This window comes from Arvicola amphibius, chromosome 9, assembly GCF_903992535.2.
Source record: "Arvicola amphibius chromosome 9, mArvAmp1.2, whole genome shotgun sequence".
NCBI classification, from domain to species: domain Eukaryota; kingdom Metazoa; phylum Chordata; class Mammalia; order Rodentia; family Cricetidae; genus Arvicola; species Arvicola amphibius.
In genome coordinates, this window is record NC_052055.2 from 108,297,450 (window position 1) to 108,313,765 (window position 16,316).

The following is a 16,316-nucleotide window of genomic DNA, read 5'->3' on the forward strand; positions in this document are numbered from 1 at the left end:
TGCTTGCCACTATGCCTTATAACATGCGTTTAATTCCCTGGACCCATCCATGTGTTCATTAGATTGTCCTGCATCCACTTAAACACACACACACATATGCGTGCACGTTTAAAGCATGTAATTTGGTTGCCTATTAAATACGTTATGCTTTGCATATATGTTACACTTTTATTACGTATAAAGACTTTAGGACCAGAAGGATAACACAGTAGGTAAAGAAAGACACAGTCAAACCTGGTGGTCTGAGTTTGGTTATATAGTAGAGGGAGAGAACCAACTCCTACAAGTTGTCCTCTGACCTCTACATGTATACTGTGGCACAGATGACTCTCATGCACGCACACACACACACACACACACACAAATAAAAACATTCCAAAGCAAGAACATATTTAAGGACGTCAATAAGGTTGGAGTAGTAGTTTAGTGATAGAGCACTTTATATTGTTAACAGTCCTGGAGTCCTAGTTAAGACAAAATAAGAGGGTGGGTAGTACTGTGGCAACTGAAGAAAGTTTGCCTTGAGAGCCAGATGACATTCGTTCATGACTGTTAGTGAATCTTCTCATTCTTTGTACCTTATTTTTGTCATCTCTAAAGAGGAGACATTATTCTGTGCTACAGTGGTATATTGAGGATGAATTTCATAATAAAGGCAAAAGTTTTTGCACCGAATTTGTTCTATAAAACTCCTGTGATCACAAAATAAACTGCAGACAAGACTTTTGAGTGTGGTTTAGTAAATTTTTTTTGAGTTGAAAAAATAATGATGTAAAAAAATGTGTTCGTGATCTTTTCAGCCAGGATGCAATGGGTTTTTGTTGTTGTTTGTTCATTTGCGTTTTGAGCTGACTGCCTCTGGCTGACCTGGAACTCAGGTCAAATTCACAGAGCTCCACTAGCTCTGCCTCTCAAGTGCTGGGACTAACTGCATGAATGACCAGGCCTGTCAAGACAAATGTTTTCAAAAGTCATTGCTAAAGCAGCTTTCCTTTGGGGGAGGTATCTTATTTTCTAGATAAAAATTCTGACCTATGAGAGAAAATATAAAGTGTTTGCATTTTCATTTCATTATGATATGAAGTTTGTCTTTTCCATTTTACATTGAGCTTAAAGTTTGGTTTATTTAGTTAAAGTTTGTGTTATTTAGTGTCATTTTTTTCCAGTATCAGTAATCCAGTGTTTAAGAGTGGAAAGGTTTGTTGTATACAAGTAGAGTTTAAGGCAGTGATGCTGTTTCTGTTGTTCCACACCCTTGAAAGCATTCAGCATGACTGGAATGCCATTGCACAAACACTGATTTTTCTGTTAACACTTTGAAGAGAACTTTAGATCAGAATCTCTTATCTAAGCCAGAATATCAAAGTTAGCTAAGAAAACAACTCAAAATAGTTATTGAAAACTACGAATACTGTAGGTCTTTTTTTTCTTTTGGTCCTTTTTCACTTTATTACATAAAGTTTATAGTAACATGCTTTTCTGTTGTTGACATTGGTTTGTCAAATAAATACTTGAATAGTAGCAAAGTTTTAAAAGTAAATATAAAAAATTAAAAGATGAACACTACAGTTTCTTCAGTAGTAAGTATGTTATGTGTATGTAAAAATCTCCTGATAAATATGGGAATGGGGCTGGAGAGATGGCTAAGCCATTAAAGGCTAGGCTCACAACCAAAAATGGGAATGGGGGCTGCGAGATGGCTCAGCAATTAAGAGCACTGAGTGCTCTTTCAGATGACTTGGGTTCAAGTCCCAGGTGACCCAATGCCCTCTTCTGGTGTCTGCAGGCACCAGACCCATATGTGGTGCACAGATATACATGCGTGCAATACACATAAAATGGGAAGCAGATGTTTCATGGTGTCCTGGTTTATTTTGTTCCATGTAGGCAATTAGTTTGTCTCAAAGAAAGATAGTATTACAAGCCTGAGACTTTAGAAATTAGAAAACATCCACTCAAGGTGCAGAACATGCTGTCCTTGAAATCAAAGAGATCCCTGATGGAGGAGAGTTATCTGTCTATGTTTCTTTTAAATGATGGAGGAGAGTTATCTGTCTATGTTTCTTTCATTGGTTAATTAATAAAGAAAACTGCCTTGGCCCTTTAAGAGACAGAAAATTAGGTAGGTAGAGTAGACAGAACAGAATTGTGGGAACAAGGAAGTAGAGTGGGGGAGACGCTTCAGGCAGTCGCCATAGTGAGTCTCCATGCTGCTCCTCTCCGAGTTGGATGCAGGTTAAGATCTCTCCTGGTAAGCCACACCTCGTGGTGCTACCCAGATTACTAAATATGGGTTAAAGAAAGATGTGAGAATTAACCAATAAGAGGCTGAAACTATGGGCCAGGCAGTGTTTAAAAGAATACAGTTTCCGTGTAATTATTTCGGGTGTAAAGCTAGCCGGCGGCCGGGTGGCAGGACGCAGCCCCCGCCGCTTCCCACTACAGATCCCCTTGTCTCTGCCTCTCAAGTGCTAGGACTTAGTGATTTCTTACATTACTAGATTAAATACCTTGTATAGATATTGATTTGGGCAGTCTCACTTAATCCCAGGGTTGCGTAGAGCTCACTGTAAACCAGGCTGTCTTAGAACTCAATGCTGTAGTTGGTTTTTTCTCCTTTGTCTTTTTTTAAAAAAACTCTTTGATTTTTGGGGGCCTGCCACCCAGCTCCCAAATAAATACATGGAGATTTATTCTTACTGTTTCTAGCCAGCTTTTTTAAATTTTGATTTATCCTACCTATGTACTGTCTCTGGGCTTTTACCTTTCTCTATATGTCTATCTTTACTTACTCCGTTGCTGGATGACTGACCCTGGTATTTTCTTTCTCCTCCTTTTCCTTTTCTTTTTCTCTTCCATTCTCTTTGCCTGCCAGTCCTATCTAGTTCTCTCTCTGCCTAGCTATTGGCCGTTCAGCTCTTTATTAGACCAATGAGATGTTTTAGACACAGTATGACAGCTTTACAGAGTTAAACAAATGTAACACATCTTTGTATCATTATACAAATATTCCACAGCATAAAAGAACATAACATATTTTAAGCTAATATTGCACATACAGAGTAGTTCTTCTGTCTCCATTTCCTTAGTACTTGGAATACATGGATGTGCCACCACAGCAGGTTTGAGGTTGGCATGCTAGGAAAGTGCTCTACCACTTTGATCTATTCACTGCCTCCCTTCCATATTTTATGTTTCTGTCTTGGTCCCTTTCTTATTGCTGTGATATAGTGCCCTTGCAAAACTAACTTAAGGGAAAGGGGGCTTATTTCTTTCTGCTCATATTCCATGGCAGGGAAGCCAGAGTGCTTGAAATAGCTGCTCACATCACTTTCATAATCAGGAAAAGAGAACGAAGGGTATGTGTTACTCTTCAGTTCACTTTCTCCATTTAATACAATCCAAGATCTAGACAATCATATCAGGACAGGGAGCTGATTTTTTTTTCCTTTATTAATGCAGTCAAGATAAGTGCCCCAGGCATGCCCAGAGGCTACTCTCCAGGTAAATCATCTGTCAGGGTGACAGTAGTAACTTCCACTTTTCTTGGAAGAGTTTAATTCGTAGGGGTTATAACTGACATTAAACAATATATAGCTTATAGAAAAGGGGTGGTCTTCAAGAGTGTTCTTTAATACTCGAGTGACCTGCTTATTTTAATATTTTTTATGGTTTATTTAATTTATGTGCATTGGCATGAAGGTGTCAGATCCCCTGCAACTGAATCTTCAGACAGTTGTAAACTACCATGTGGGTACTGGGAATTGAACCCAGGTCCTCTGGAAGAGCAGTCAATGCTCTTAACCACTGAGCCATCTCTCCAGCCCCGAGTGACCTGCTTTTTGAAAAAATAAATATATATTACATTAGCAAAAATGAAAATCTTATATATATATGTAATTTTAGTTGATGTTTTTATAAGATATGAAAAGTATTGTAGGTTTTTTTAAAAAAAATACTTTATTAGGCCAGATGATAGTGGTGCACGCCTTTAATCCCAGCAGTAGAGTCAGGTGGTGGAGTCAGGCAGATCTTTGTGAGTTCAAGGCCAGCCTACTTTACAGAGAAAGTTCTAGGACAGGCTACAAAACTATGTAGAGAAACCCTGTCTCGAAAAAAGAATTTTTTTTTTATTATTATGTAGTGTGTGTGTCTGTGTGTGTATATATGTGTATATTTGCCTGCCTGCCTACTTGCCTGTCTGTCCTGCATTCCTTACACTCTGTAAGGTCAAAAAATGACTTTGAGTCCCCTTGGAATGTAGTTGCAGGTGGTTGCAAGCCACCATGTGGGTGCTGGGTCTTCTACAAGAACAAGTGCCTCCATCTCTCCAGCTTTCACTTTTCCCCTTTTCCCCCATTCTGCTTCCTTTCTTCCTTCTCAACTGTGCAGACCCAATTGGCCAATACCTTGGAACTATCCTTCTGCCTTAGCCTTCTAAGTGCTAGAATTGTGTGATTTACTGTGACTTTTGCTTGCTTCTGAGACTGGGTGTCTGATAGTTCTGGCTAGCTTTAAATGTTTTAACCTCTTACCTCCTCTTGGGTGTTGGAATTGCATATATGTTTCACCATTACTGCAAGAATTGAATGTTTTATGAAAAATAGTATTATTACTTTATAAAGCCTTAAAAAAGTCTGTCAAGATAAGTGGCAGATATTAGAAACTGCCTTATAAATAAGGAAATTGATAAACAGAAATTTGAACTTTAGACAGTCTTAATAAAGAGATTCACAGTACCAATTTTTGTTATTTGGTGCCACTTTTGAATATGTGGTAGTAATTATCAAGGATCAAATTTCACTGCAGAATAATATGCTGTATTGTTACAGTTGCTAAGGAAACTAGCTTATGAGTTTATGCTTTTATATTAAAGAATTTGCTAATGTGCTTAGAACATAGAAGACAGTAAGTTACAGCACTGTTGTTGATGGGCTATTCTCTTTTTATTTGTAATTTCAGGACGACATTGACAGCCTAAAGCCTGTACTCAGGGACAACCCACAGCTGCATGCAGAAGTGAAAGTCTGGGTGAAGGAACAGAAGGTTCAGGAGATTTTTATGCAAGGTACCTATTTTGAAGTTACACATCATTTTTGAAAATAAGACAATTTATTTTCTATTTGATTGTTCAATTTTCTGCAATCTAATAGTCTCAAATGCAAGTAATATGACAGAGTATAATTGACAAACCATAAACATTTTGATAAAGTCCATAATTTCACTGTACATGGAATTAAAGCTACACAGTTGTTTTGTTGATAGGGAAATTTCCATAATGTGGTGTGTTCTTCCTGGAAAAAGAAGTACTGTTTGCAGTGGAGTGCTGCTGCCCAAAGTCTTAACTGATCTCCTTTGGAGAATGCTGTTGGTATCTGATAAGTGTCTGTGTACCTTCAACAGCATTTACCACAGTACAGCTTTAGTTCTGTTTCCTTTGTTTAGTAAGTTACAGGGTTGTCTATTAACATGTGATTTTCAAATCAGAGCTACTTTGTAATTCCTAGTAATGTGTTTCAATGGCAGTAAAATCATGATAGATAGAAGGATCTCAGGAAATTGAATTGAAGCTAAGATATATGTCTTGGACTGTTGATAGGCTGCTGAATGCAAAGAATACAATTTTGTTAAGTTCCCATAATTATCTCAGTCTCTGAAATTCATGCAAGTCTTTAATTCCATTACTTTAGAGTAATTTTGAGGCCAGCCCGGTCTACATATTAAGTTCCAGGACAGTCAGCACTACATAGTGGGACCCTGTCTCAAAAATAAGAAGAACCAAACAAACAAAAATTCCTGTCATTAAGTATTAATAAGCAGTGCTCTTGAAGATGTAACTGTTTTGTTTTGTGTTCTTATGTACAACATCAGATCATCTGGGTATTAAACACTTAGAGTGCTCTTTAAGCTTTCCTCAGAGAGACTTTCAACATAAAACTAAATAAATAAGCTGGACTTCATTTGTCTTCTAGCCAGTCACAATCAGACCTCTGCTAATCATGTCCTGTCCAGTAGTCATCACCTTTATTCCATCCAGTTGTTTATTTTTTTAATGAAGCTTCCATACTGTTGCTATCCTGGGGTGGGTTGGGGAACAGTTTCTTATTATCAAATGCAAAAAAGGAGATTCCAAATTCCATGTGTTTAGTATTGTCATTTAAAGAGATTTTTAAAAATACTTTTTAAAATCTAGAGATCCAGAAAAGATCAGTTGTGGTTAGATGATGTTTCTATTTTTACTGTCCCTTCATACTTTATAGTTTGATGATATAACCAAGTTAATTTTTTTAAAATAACTTTTTATTTACTTGCATCCTTAGGGAAGAAAAGAGTAAAATATTAATATCCCTATTTATCTTTGGCTGACTCCAGACTGTGTTCAGTGTGGGGTATGAGGCCACTGTTTTCAGCGCAGTCTTTTCTAGCTGTACCTTTAATCAAGTTGTAAATTACTTTCCCATTTCAGGAGTAAACTCATTTTTCCAAAACTGGTTAACTAGTTTTACACCCTTACCAAATTGTAGGCCACTGTGGCTTTACATTGTGTTTATGATTGCAAAAATATTTTATGTGTAGCAGTGTCTAATGGTTCATGTTCTGAGATAAAAGATTCTTGTCTTCCAAGACATTTTTAAAACTGATTGTTTTAACTCATCTGTCACAGAGCATTATTGTTTTTAAAAGGTAATTCCTGTGTATACCTAAATGGGAAATGTCTTCATTTAAGATATCCCTTTTGTTTTTTTGTTTTTTGTTTTTTGTTTTTTGTTTTTTAAGGTCCTTATTCTTTAAATGGATACAGAGTGAGAGTATATAGACAAGATTCTGCCACCCAGTGGTTTACTGGCATAATTACTCATCATGATCTCTTCACCCGCACCATGATCGTTATGAATGATCAGGTAAATCATTACAGTTTTGGTGCTGGGGATCAAACTCAGGGCTTTGCACATATTAAATACACCTTCTGTGTGTTGAGTGCATGCTACTCCTAACCCCCAACCCCAGCTTCTCAATTCTTTGGAAAAGATATTTTAATAGGTTAGTAAACACTATTCCAGGTTTCTAATCATATAACTCTACTAAAATTTAAATGTTTATGATGTTATATAGAAACCACATTAGGTCAGGAAGTGATGGTGATGGATTCATTTCAGTACTGACAAGAATTGGTCCCTAATTGAATAGACTTTTTTCCCCCAAATTTAGACTTAACTTTCTTAAACCTTCAGTTTTTCCTTCTCTCTAATAATAAATATTTCCCTAGTAGTTTCTTTTATATTTTCAAAATAGATCATTCTCACGTTACATTTCATTGTTGATATTTCAACATAATTTTAAGAGTTATGATGAATGTAAAAGGGAAAAGGTAATTTTATCTTTTGCAGTTAAAATTGGTTATGTAAGCAGGTGGTATCTTACCAATTTGAATTCCAAAATTGATTTGTAAATACTTCAACTAAGTAAAAAATTGTGCTAATGTTATGCTGGTCAGTTTATTAGAGTTAATGTTTGTTTTGTGTCATGGATTAGGTACTAGAACCACAGAATGTCGATCCTTCTATGGTTCAAATGACCTTTCTAGATGATGTCGTTCACTCTTTGTTAAAAGGTGAAAATATTGGCATTACATCACGACGCAGGTCTCGTGCCACTCATAATACCAACACTGTTCACGTATGTATGTTATTAGTAATGGAGTTTTATAAAATACTTTTCCTTACACAATTCAAAATCAAATAGTAATATAATCATTGTTGATTTATTTTTAGGGTCATTATACACGTGCTCAAGCAAATAGTCCCAGACCAGCAATGAACTCTCAAGCTGCTGTACCAAAACAGAACACACACCAGCAACAGCAACAAAGAAATATTCGTCCAAATAAGAGAAAGGGCTCAGATAGCAGTATACCTGATGAAGAGAAGATGAAGGAAGAAAAATATGATTATATATCACGAGGAGGTAGGCAACACTTTAAAAAAAAAAGGATATTAAGATATCCTTTTCAAAGTATTATTTGAGAGGATGGGGTTGGGGGTTAAAAAATTGATTTTCAACGAGAAATAGACAAGGTCTCACTGCACATCCCTGACTGTCTTGGAACTCACTGACCAGGCTGGTGTCGGACTCAGAGAGATCTGTGCGATGAGTGCTTGTAGTAAAGGCTGTGCCGTCATGCTGGCTGAAGCCGCACTATTTTCTAAGGGTATGCTCATAATTAAAACTACATTAAAATGTGCTCATTGATCATGAAAAATAAAACTCTTCTTTTTCATCTCACAGAAAATCCTAAAGGTAAAAACAAACACGTGGTGAGTAAAAGAAGGAAGCCCGAGGAGGAGGAGAAGAGAGCTAACACGAAGAGGCTTCGGACTGACAACACTTCAGATGTTTCTGAGAGCAGTGACTCAGAAAATTCAAATAAGAGAGTAAGTGAGAATTCCTCTGAGCACACACCAGAGCATGAGCTGAAAACTAAAGTCACCTCAAAGGTAAATGGAGCAGAGGGAAAATCCCAGATTGTTGAGAAGACAGGAGGAGAGACCTTAATGGACACTCAGCCTCGCTGGGATCAGATGCAAGAAGATAAAACCCGTGAAGAAGGGGAGAAGCTGAAGTCCATGGACAGCCACATTCAAGAAAAAATGACTGTCCGTTCATCAGAGCAGGCTACAGTTGCTGACCATAATCCTAATGATTCAGTTCTTCAAGAATGCAATATGGAAAACACGCGCACAGTGGAATTATTACCAAAGGAAAAGTTAGTATCCAGAACACCGACACCCAAATGTGCTGTGGATATCAAAAATGACACCCATCCAGAGAGGGTGGCTCAGGAAAACTCAAATACGTTTGGCCTCCAGACACTTGAGAACATGGATCCTAATGTCAGTGATTCTAAACATTCTCATACTAAATACCTAGAAACAGCAAAGCAAGATTCTGACCAAAGCTGGGTCAGTGATATAGTGAAAGTGGATTTAACTCAATCAAGTGTTATAAATACTTCTTCAGGAAATGATCACCGAGATGTGGATAAAGAGAGAAATCACTATGTCTCTTACATGTCTTCATTAAGTACAGTTTCTGTCACAGAGGATCAGCTACATAAGAGAAGTCCACCCCCAGAAACTATAAAATCTAAATTAACTACTTCAGTAGATACTCAGAAGACAAAATCCAATTCTTCTCCTGAAGTTGTTAAACCCAAGATTACTCATTCTCCTGATTCTGTAAAGTCTAAGGCTCCTTACGTGAATAGTCAAGCTGCTGGTGAGAGGAGGCTGGCAAGTAAAATAGAGCATGAGTTGTCCAGGTGTACTTTTCACCCAGTTCCTACTCGAAGTGGTGCTCTGGAAACTACGAAGAGCCCTCTAATCATTGACAAAAACGAGCACTTCACAGTTTATAGAGATCCTGCTCTTATTGGATCAGAAACAGGAACTAATCACATTTCACCATTTTTGAGCCAGCATCATTTCCCTCTTCCTTCGTCATCCCATAGAACCTGTTTAAACCCAGGTACCCATCACCCTGCCTTAACACCAGGATCCCACTTACTAGCTGGGTCATCTAGTCAAACTCCATTACCTACCCTTAACACTCACCCTCTCACTAGTGGTCCACACCATTCTGTCCATCATCCTCATTTACTTCCCACTGTGTTACCTGGAGTGCCTACTGCCTCCTTACTTGGTGGCCACCCACGCCTAGAGAGTGCGCATGCCAGCAGCTTGAGCCATTTAGCGCTAGCACACCAGCAGCAGCAACAGTTGTTACAACACCAGTCACCTCATCTTCTTGGACAAGCCCATCCTTCTGCTTCATATAATCAGCTTGGACTTTATCCAATTATTTGGCAATATCCAAATGGAGCACATGCATACTCAGGACTTGGTCTACCTTCTTCTAAGTGGGTTCACCCAGAAAATGCAGTTAATACTGAAGCTTCATTAAGGAGGGTAAGTGACACTGCTGGTTGCCGCAGAACATTATTGATTTGTTAATTAGCCTGTATAGGTACTTTAAAACTATTACAGATATTTAGTTGATTATCTTTGCAGATGATTATTAACCTCACCAGGGTTTAACTTTTTTCAAGACAGGGTTTCTCTGTAGCTTTGGAGCCTGTCCTGGAACTAGCTCTTTTAGACCAGGCTGGCCTCAAACCTACAGAGATCCTCCTGCATCTGCCTCCCAAGTGCTGGGATTAAAGGCCTGTGCCACCACCGCCCGGCTAACATTTTTAGATCATAGTATCCATTAGACTTTGATTTTTGGTATATATGTTAGTAGTGAAAGTAGAGGCTTAAAATTTTATGTGTTTAATTTTTTTTAAAAAAATACATTAGTAAATTTTTCTTTAAGTGAAATTATATTAGCCCTTGGATTATGTTCACTGGCTATTTCAAAGTATGACTTGAAGTGCCTTCTGTGCTTACGGCCATTCAAAGTTAGAGACTCCTAGTATTTGGCAAAGCTATCCGTACGTAACATTGGAAAAGGTGGTGGTTTGGGACTCACTGTTTCATGCAATTTTCTTTCACCAGCAAATGGCTGTGCACTAATAGCAGTGCCACATAATCAACAAGAAAGTAAAGGAATAGATAGTCCTGTTAAACTCCTGCCATGTGGCAACATTGGCCTTTGTGCTGCCCAACATACTCTTTAATTATTGCCTCAGGACTGTTTTAAATACCACCTTGCTTGTGGTAAAAGCAGCATTAAATTTATCATTTTCAAGCTCTCAATTCAGTAAGTAGTGTCACGGTTTTCAATCTTTCACATTTATTTATTTATCCATCTAATCCATCCACCCATCCTGTGAGATGGTAAGCCATCAAGTGGAGTTCACAGGACAATTTATTGTGGGTGTTGGCTCTCTTTCTGCCATGTGACATCTGGGGATCTAACTCAAGCAGCCAGGCATGAAGGCGGGTTTCCTGCAGAGCCTCTTTGCAGCATAGGTAGCTACATGTTTACTTTCAGGTTCTATGTTGTCTCTACTTTTGACACTTCATAGAAGTAGATTCACTTACTGTTTTTCTTCTTATCTGTCTTACTTTGTTTAATATGACCTTGAGGTTTATCCATATTAACACATGAGACAGATGCCCTTTTTATTTTATTTTTTTATTTGTTTGGTTTTTTTAAGACAGGGTTTCTTTAACAGTTTTGGCTCTCCTGGAACTCACAGAGATCCACCCCCTCTGCCTCTCCAAGTGCTGAGACTAAAGATGTGTGCCTCCACTGCACAACTATTAGATGGCCTTTTTAAAGGCACCATTCTGTTTTATTTCATGTGAACATAGGTTGACAAACCATACATTCATTCATTCATTCATTCATTCATTCATTCATTCATGGACCTTATCCATGCTAGTCAAGGGCTCTACCACTAAGCCTGCCACATTTTCTTTGTCCATTCTTTGTTAGTGGACATTTGAGTTATTTTCACTACTTAGCTTTTAAGAATAGTGCTGCCATGAAGATGGGATGTACTCAACACTTTCCATGCTATGTTCTGGGCAAGATCCAAAATATGTTGGGAGTCGTATTTGGTGCTACTTGATTTCTCATTTATTTCAGGATTAGTATTATGTATATTTAGCATTGCATTGGAAATGACAGTGGACATGGGTATGGTTGTCGTCATGGTGTCAGAAGTTAGTTAGAAAAGCTGTTGTAATTTTAGGTAGCAGTAATGAGGTCACCAAACTCATTAATCCCAAGTTATAATGGTTGATGATAGTGAGGGACACCAACTAAGCAGTTGTCAGTCTAATAATTTTAAAAGGTATTTCCTGTGGTTTATTCTCTGTAACGCTTTTTTAGTTTGCCTTCATATGACCTTTAGGTTCCTTTAGTCAAATTAATAGTGACTGTTAGTTAGGTTCTGCTCCAACACTGGCACGTTTAGTATTGGTAAGATTTTGATTCTTGAGTTGTGTTTCCATAATCACAAGTATGGCTGCCTTGATTTTGCTTCTGAGATGATGGGGTTCTGATTCTATTTACGTCTTTGATCATATATTCTATTAAGTCCTATTAAAATGTAGAAATTACATAATCTAATTCAAGGAAGATCGCTAACCACATTTTTCACTTCAGAATTTAAAGCAAGTCTGGTGGTCCATGTGCCCATTGCACTCACACTTCACTTTTGTGTGTGTGTGTCATAGAGTTAGAACTGCACAGATAGGCTAGAACACAGAATCCAAGAGGCAGCAGATGGGTTTGACTCTTCTTCCATAAATTCCAAACTCTGTAAAACAGATCTAAGAACTTTACAAGCTGTTCATAAAACCATAAAATATGTCATGCTAGTCAGGTTTTTATTTATGTAAAATTATAATGCAAAAATGTAAACTAAAATAACATTTTAAGCAAAAGAAAGATCTCTTAACATGTCTGTGATTAGGTGATGAGACCAGTGTAAGCCGAAGCCTTTAGATCAGGAGATAACTTTACTCCATAAGGCGGAAGCTCCCATCACTGTCACAATACTGTGACTCCAGACTTCTGCGTCCTGTATAATTACGGCCTACTCTGTCATTTTACATTTAGCGTTCTGTCTGTGCATCATTGTGCATTATTCTCTTGTGAGATTTAGAGCTATAGCTTACCATTAAGCTATCGATACATGCTATCTTTACGTTATTGTTGTGAGTTAAAAGGTCGATTCCTTTTAGTCAAAATAACGATGGTTTGAATTTTCCTGGTATACGACTCACCCTGATGACAGATTACAAAGTTATATTGAGTCACAATATAGAAAACAGCTTTTAAACATGTAATCAGATGTATGGGATATAACGTGTATGTTGCTGTCACCGTATAAATACCAACTTACCAGCAGGCAACATACTGTCATGGAAGACTGTGTTATGCTTCCACACCTCCAACTATAGTGGACTAACAGTATCAAGCTTATAGAATACAGTGGAACACATTTAGGCCTTAAATGTAATGATCTGGGAGTTGTGCAGAAACTTTTACAAAGTTTTTATTCTATGGAAAAATTGACAGACTTGATTATAATTTCTGCTTCTAGTGGAATAATGTTTTAGGGCTAACATTCTGGTTTTTCTGTGAACAGCAAATTCTTCTGTTGTTGGGAAGTCAAAATTAGGTCTGTGAACATCATTTACAGTCAACTGATGGTAGTTTTAATCTCTGCTTTTCTTGAAGAAATATTTCTAGATGTTACTAGTTTAACGCTAATTAGTTTTCAACAGAATATGGAAAGTTTGTATGCTTAATGTTGGCTAAAGAATTGAGTATTTCTCACTAGATTCCTTTTCAAAAATGTCAGGCTTCACATTCACAGTGGTCAGAAGTCCTATGAAACTGAGTACTGGAATTAAGTACATGACATCATACTCAGCTCAAGAATTTAGCTTTTTTTTTAATAACTAAAATCTAGGCTTTTTGTTTTTGTTTTTCAATAGAATTCTCCCAGTCCTTGGTTACATCAACCTACTCCTGTGACCTCAACAGATGGTATTGGATTACTTACTCACATTCCTGTCAGACCTTCTAGTGCAGAGCCTCATCGACCTCATAAAATGACAGTGCATTCCAGTTCACCAGTGGCAAAAACCTTAGTAGATCACCACAAAGAGTAAGTTCACCAATGTTTAAAACTTAACAAAATAGTTTTGACTATCATGAGTTTTCTTAATTCACTTTTTTAGATAGTTTATTTAAAATTGGTGTCAAAACTAGACTTTGAAGAGATAATTTCATTTTGTTTTGGCTTGTTGAATCAGTTTACCATCAAACTCATGCAATCCTCCTGCCTCAGCCTTCCAAGTAGTCCACTATATGGGGCTGTGTTCTTTTCATACTGGTCTACCTTCCAATTTTAAAGAATGAACAAAGCTGTTTGCTTTCATAATAGAATAACATTTGATTAAAAACCTTCTTGTGTTTTGTATGAAGAAATGATTATAGAAATCTTTTCTGTATTTTCTTTGTAGAGAATTGGAGAGGAAAGCTTTCATGGAACCATTACGGTGTAATGCATCCACATCAATGAAAAGTGACCTGGATCTTAATAGGTCACAGGGAGGAAAGGATTGTCACTTGCATAGGCATTTTGTGGGTCCGAGGCCACCTCAGGAGACTGGAGAGAGACTGAACAAATACAAGGAGGAACATCGTCGGATTCTTCAAGAGAGTATTGATGTTGCCCCTTTTACAACAAAAATCAAGGGGCCTGAGGTTGAAAGAGAGAATTACTCCAGGGTAGCACCATCATCTTCTAGTCCTAAAAGCCATGCCATCAAACAAGATAAAGATGTGGAACGCTCAGTATCAGAGCTTTATAAGATGAAGCACTCAGTGCCTCAGAGTTTGCCCCAAAGTAACTATTTCACTACATTATCTAATAGTGTGGTCAATGAACCACCAAGGTCCTACCCATCCAAAGAAGTTTCAAATATTTACACTGAAAAACAGAATAATAACCTTTCTGCAGCAGCCAATCCGCAATCTCTTTCATTTATACCATCTCTTTCAAAGCCTCCACCTTTGATTAAACACCAGCCAGAAAGTGAAACTTTAGTAAGCAAGATACCAGACCATCTTTCCCATCAGATTGCATCTCACTCGGTAACAACGTTCAGAAGTGATTGTAGAAGTCCCACCCATTTGACTGTCTCTTCTACAAATGCACTTCGCAGTATGCCTGCTTTGCATAGGGCCCCAGTATTCCACCCACCAATCCATCACAGTTTGGAAAGAAAGGAAAGTAGCTACAGTAGCCTTTCCCCTCCAACTCTGACCCCAGTGATGCCGGTGAACGCTGGCACCAAAGTTCAAGAATCCCAGAAGCCTCCAACTCTAATTCCTGAGCCAAAAGACTCCCAAGCAAATTTTAAGAGTTCTGCTGATCAGAATTTAACAGAAATGTGGAAGTCTAACAACAACCTCAGCAAGGAGAAGGCTGAGTGGCCTGTGGAAAAAAGCAGTGGAAAGTCACAGGCTGCCGTGGCATCTGTCATTGTCCGTCCACCATCTAGTACAAAAGTTGATAGTGTCCCATCAGTACCATTAGCTTCCAAAGATAGAGTTTGTGAAAGATCTTCATCTGGGGCAAGTAAAACAGATTACCTCAAACCAGAATCCGGAGAGACTGGAAGAGTCATTCTGCCAAATGTGAATTTAGAAAATGCTCATGTAAAATCTGAAAAAAATGTTGAGGCTGTCTCCCAGGGCAGTGTTCCTGTTTCAGTCATGTCTGCTGTAAATGTGGTCTGTAATACCAAAACAGATGTATTCACATCTGCTGCCATTACCACCAGTGTTTCCAGCTTGGGTGGTTCAGAAACAGTTTATTCTTTATCAAATACCATTTTGGCCTCTACATCCTTAGAATGTACTTCAAAAAGTGTTACTCAAGCAGTGGCCCAAACAAAGGAATGCAAAGTCAGCACCCCGGGGCCAGTCACTGTGGCCTGTAGTAAGACAGGGAGTGGTGGTCAGCCTAGCTCTGGCTTCTCAGGCACAACTGATTTTATTCATTTAAAAAAGCACAAGGCAGCATTGGCTGCAGCTCAGTATAAAAATAGTAATGTCAGTGAGGCTGAACTTAATACTGTGAGAAATCAGACAGCAGCAGCCTCTTTTCCCCTGGATAACACCATGATTTGTGGTGCAAGTAACAAAGCAATCTCTGTAGGAAATGGGCCAGCAGCCCAGACCAGTCAGCCCAACTACCACACTAAACTGAAGAAGGCCTGGCTTACCAGACATTCAGAAGAAGATAAAAATACTAATAAAATGGAAAATTCAGGGAATTCTGTATCAGAAATTATTAAGCCATGTTCTGTCAATTTAATAGCTTCTACATCTAATGATATACAAAATAGTGTAGATAGCAGAGTCACGGGAGATAAGTGTGGAAGGGATGATAAAGCCAGCAGGAGAAAAACCAAAAGAACTTACGAATCTGGCTCTGAAAGTGGAGACTCGGATGAAAGTGAGAGCAAGTCGGAGCAGAGGACTAAGCGGCAGCCTAAGCCAACTTATAAAAAGAAGCAGAACGATCTACAGAGAAGGAAAGGCGAGAATGAGGAAGACGTGAAACCCAATGGCGTTCTCAGCAGGAGTGCCAAGGAGAAAAGTAAGCTGAAGTTGCAGAGCAGTAATAGTGGTAAGTAATTATGTTTGTTTATCACAGTTAAAATGGGCTTTAACTGCCTGTCGTCCTTGCAGTAATGATGCGGCTCCGTAGGTCTTGATTATAAACTTCATTTCTGCGTTTCCTATGTGTCCTGCAGAAGGAAAAGAGAGAAGACTTAGATCTC

The 16,316-nt window shown here is 38.2% G+C and overlaps 1 protein-coding gene across 8 annotated transcripts in view; it reads left to right on the forward strand.

Annotated features, from left to right (window-relative positions):
- The window catches only part of Jmjd1c (jumonji domain containing 1C), a 173,877-nt gene that overhangs the window by 126,243 nt on the left and 31,318 nt on the right, over positions 1–16,316 (forward strand). For 4 of the 8 annotated variants that reach the window (XM_038344050.1, XM_038344051.1, XM_038344049.1 and 1 more), the window contains 7 exons: positions 4,963–5,068; positions 6,778–6,902; positions 7,534–7,677; positions 7,773–7,965; positions 8,287–9,965; positions 13,455–13,627; positions 13,986–16,162. In XM_038344050.1, coding sequence (XP_038199978.1) covers positions 5,062–5,068; positions 6,778–6,902; positions 7,534–7,677; positions 7,773–7,965; positions 8,287–9,965; positions 13,455–13,627; positions 13,986–16,162 — 4,498 coding nt within the window. In that variant the 5' untranslated portion in view covers positions 4,963–5,061. Of the gene's footprint in view, positions 1–4,962; positions 5,069–6,777; positions 6,903–7,533; positions 7,682–7,772; positions 7,966–8,286; positions 9,966–13,454; positions 13,628–13,985; positions 16,163–16,316 lie in introns of those variants that run through there. The other 4 variants (XM_038344053.1, XM_038344052.1, XM_038344055.1 and 1 more) reach the window with 4 other exon arrangements.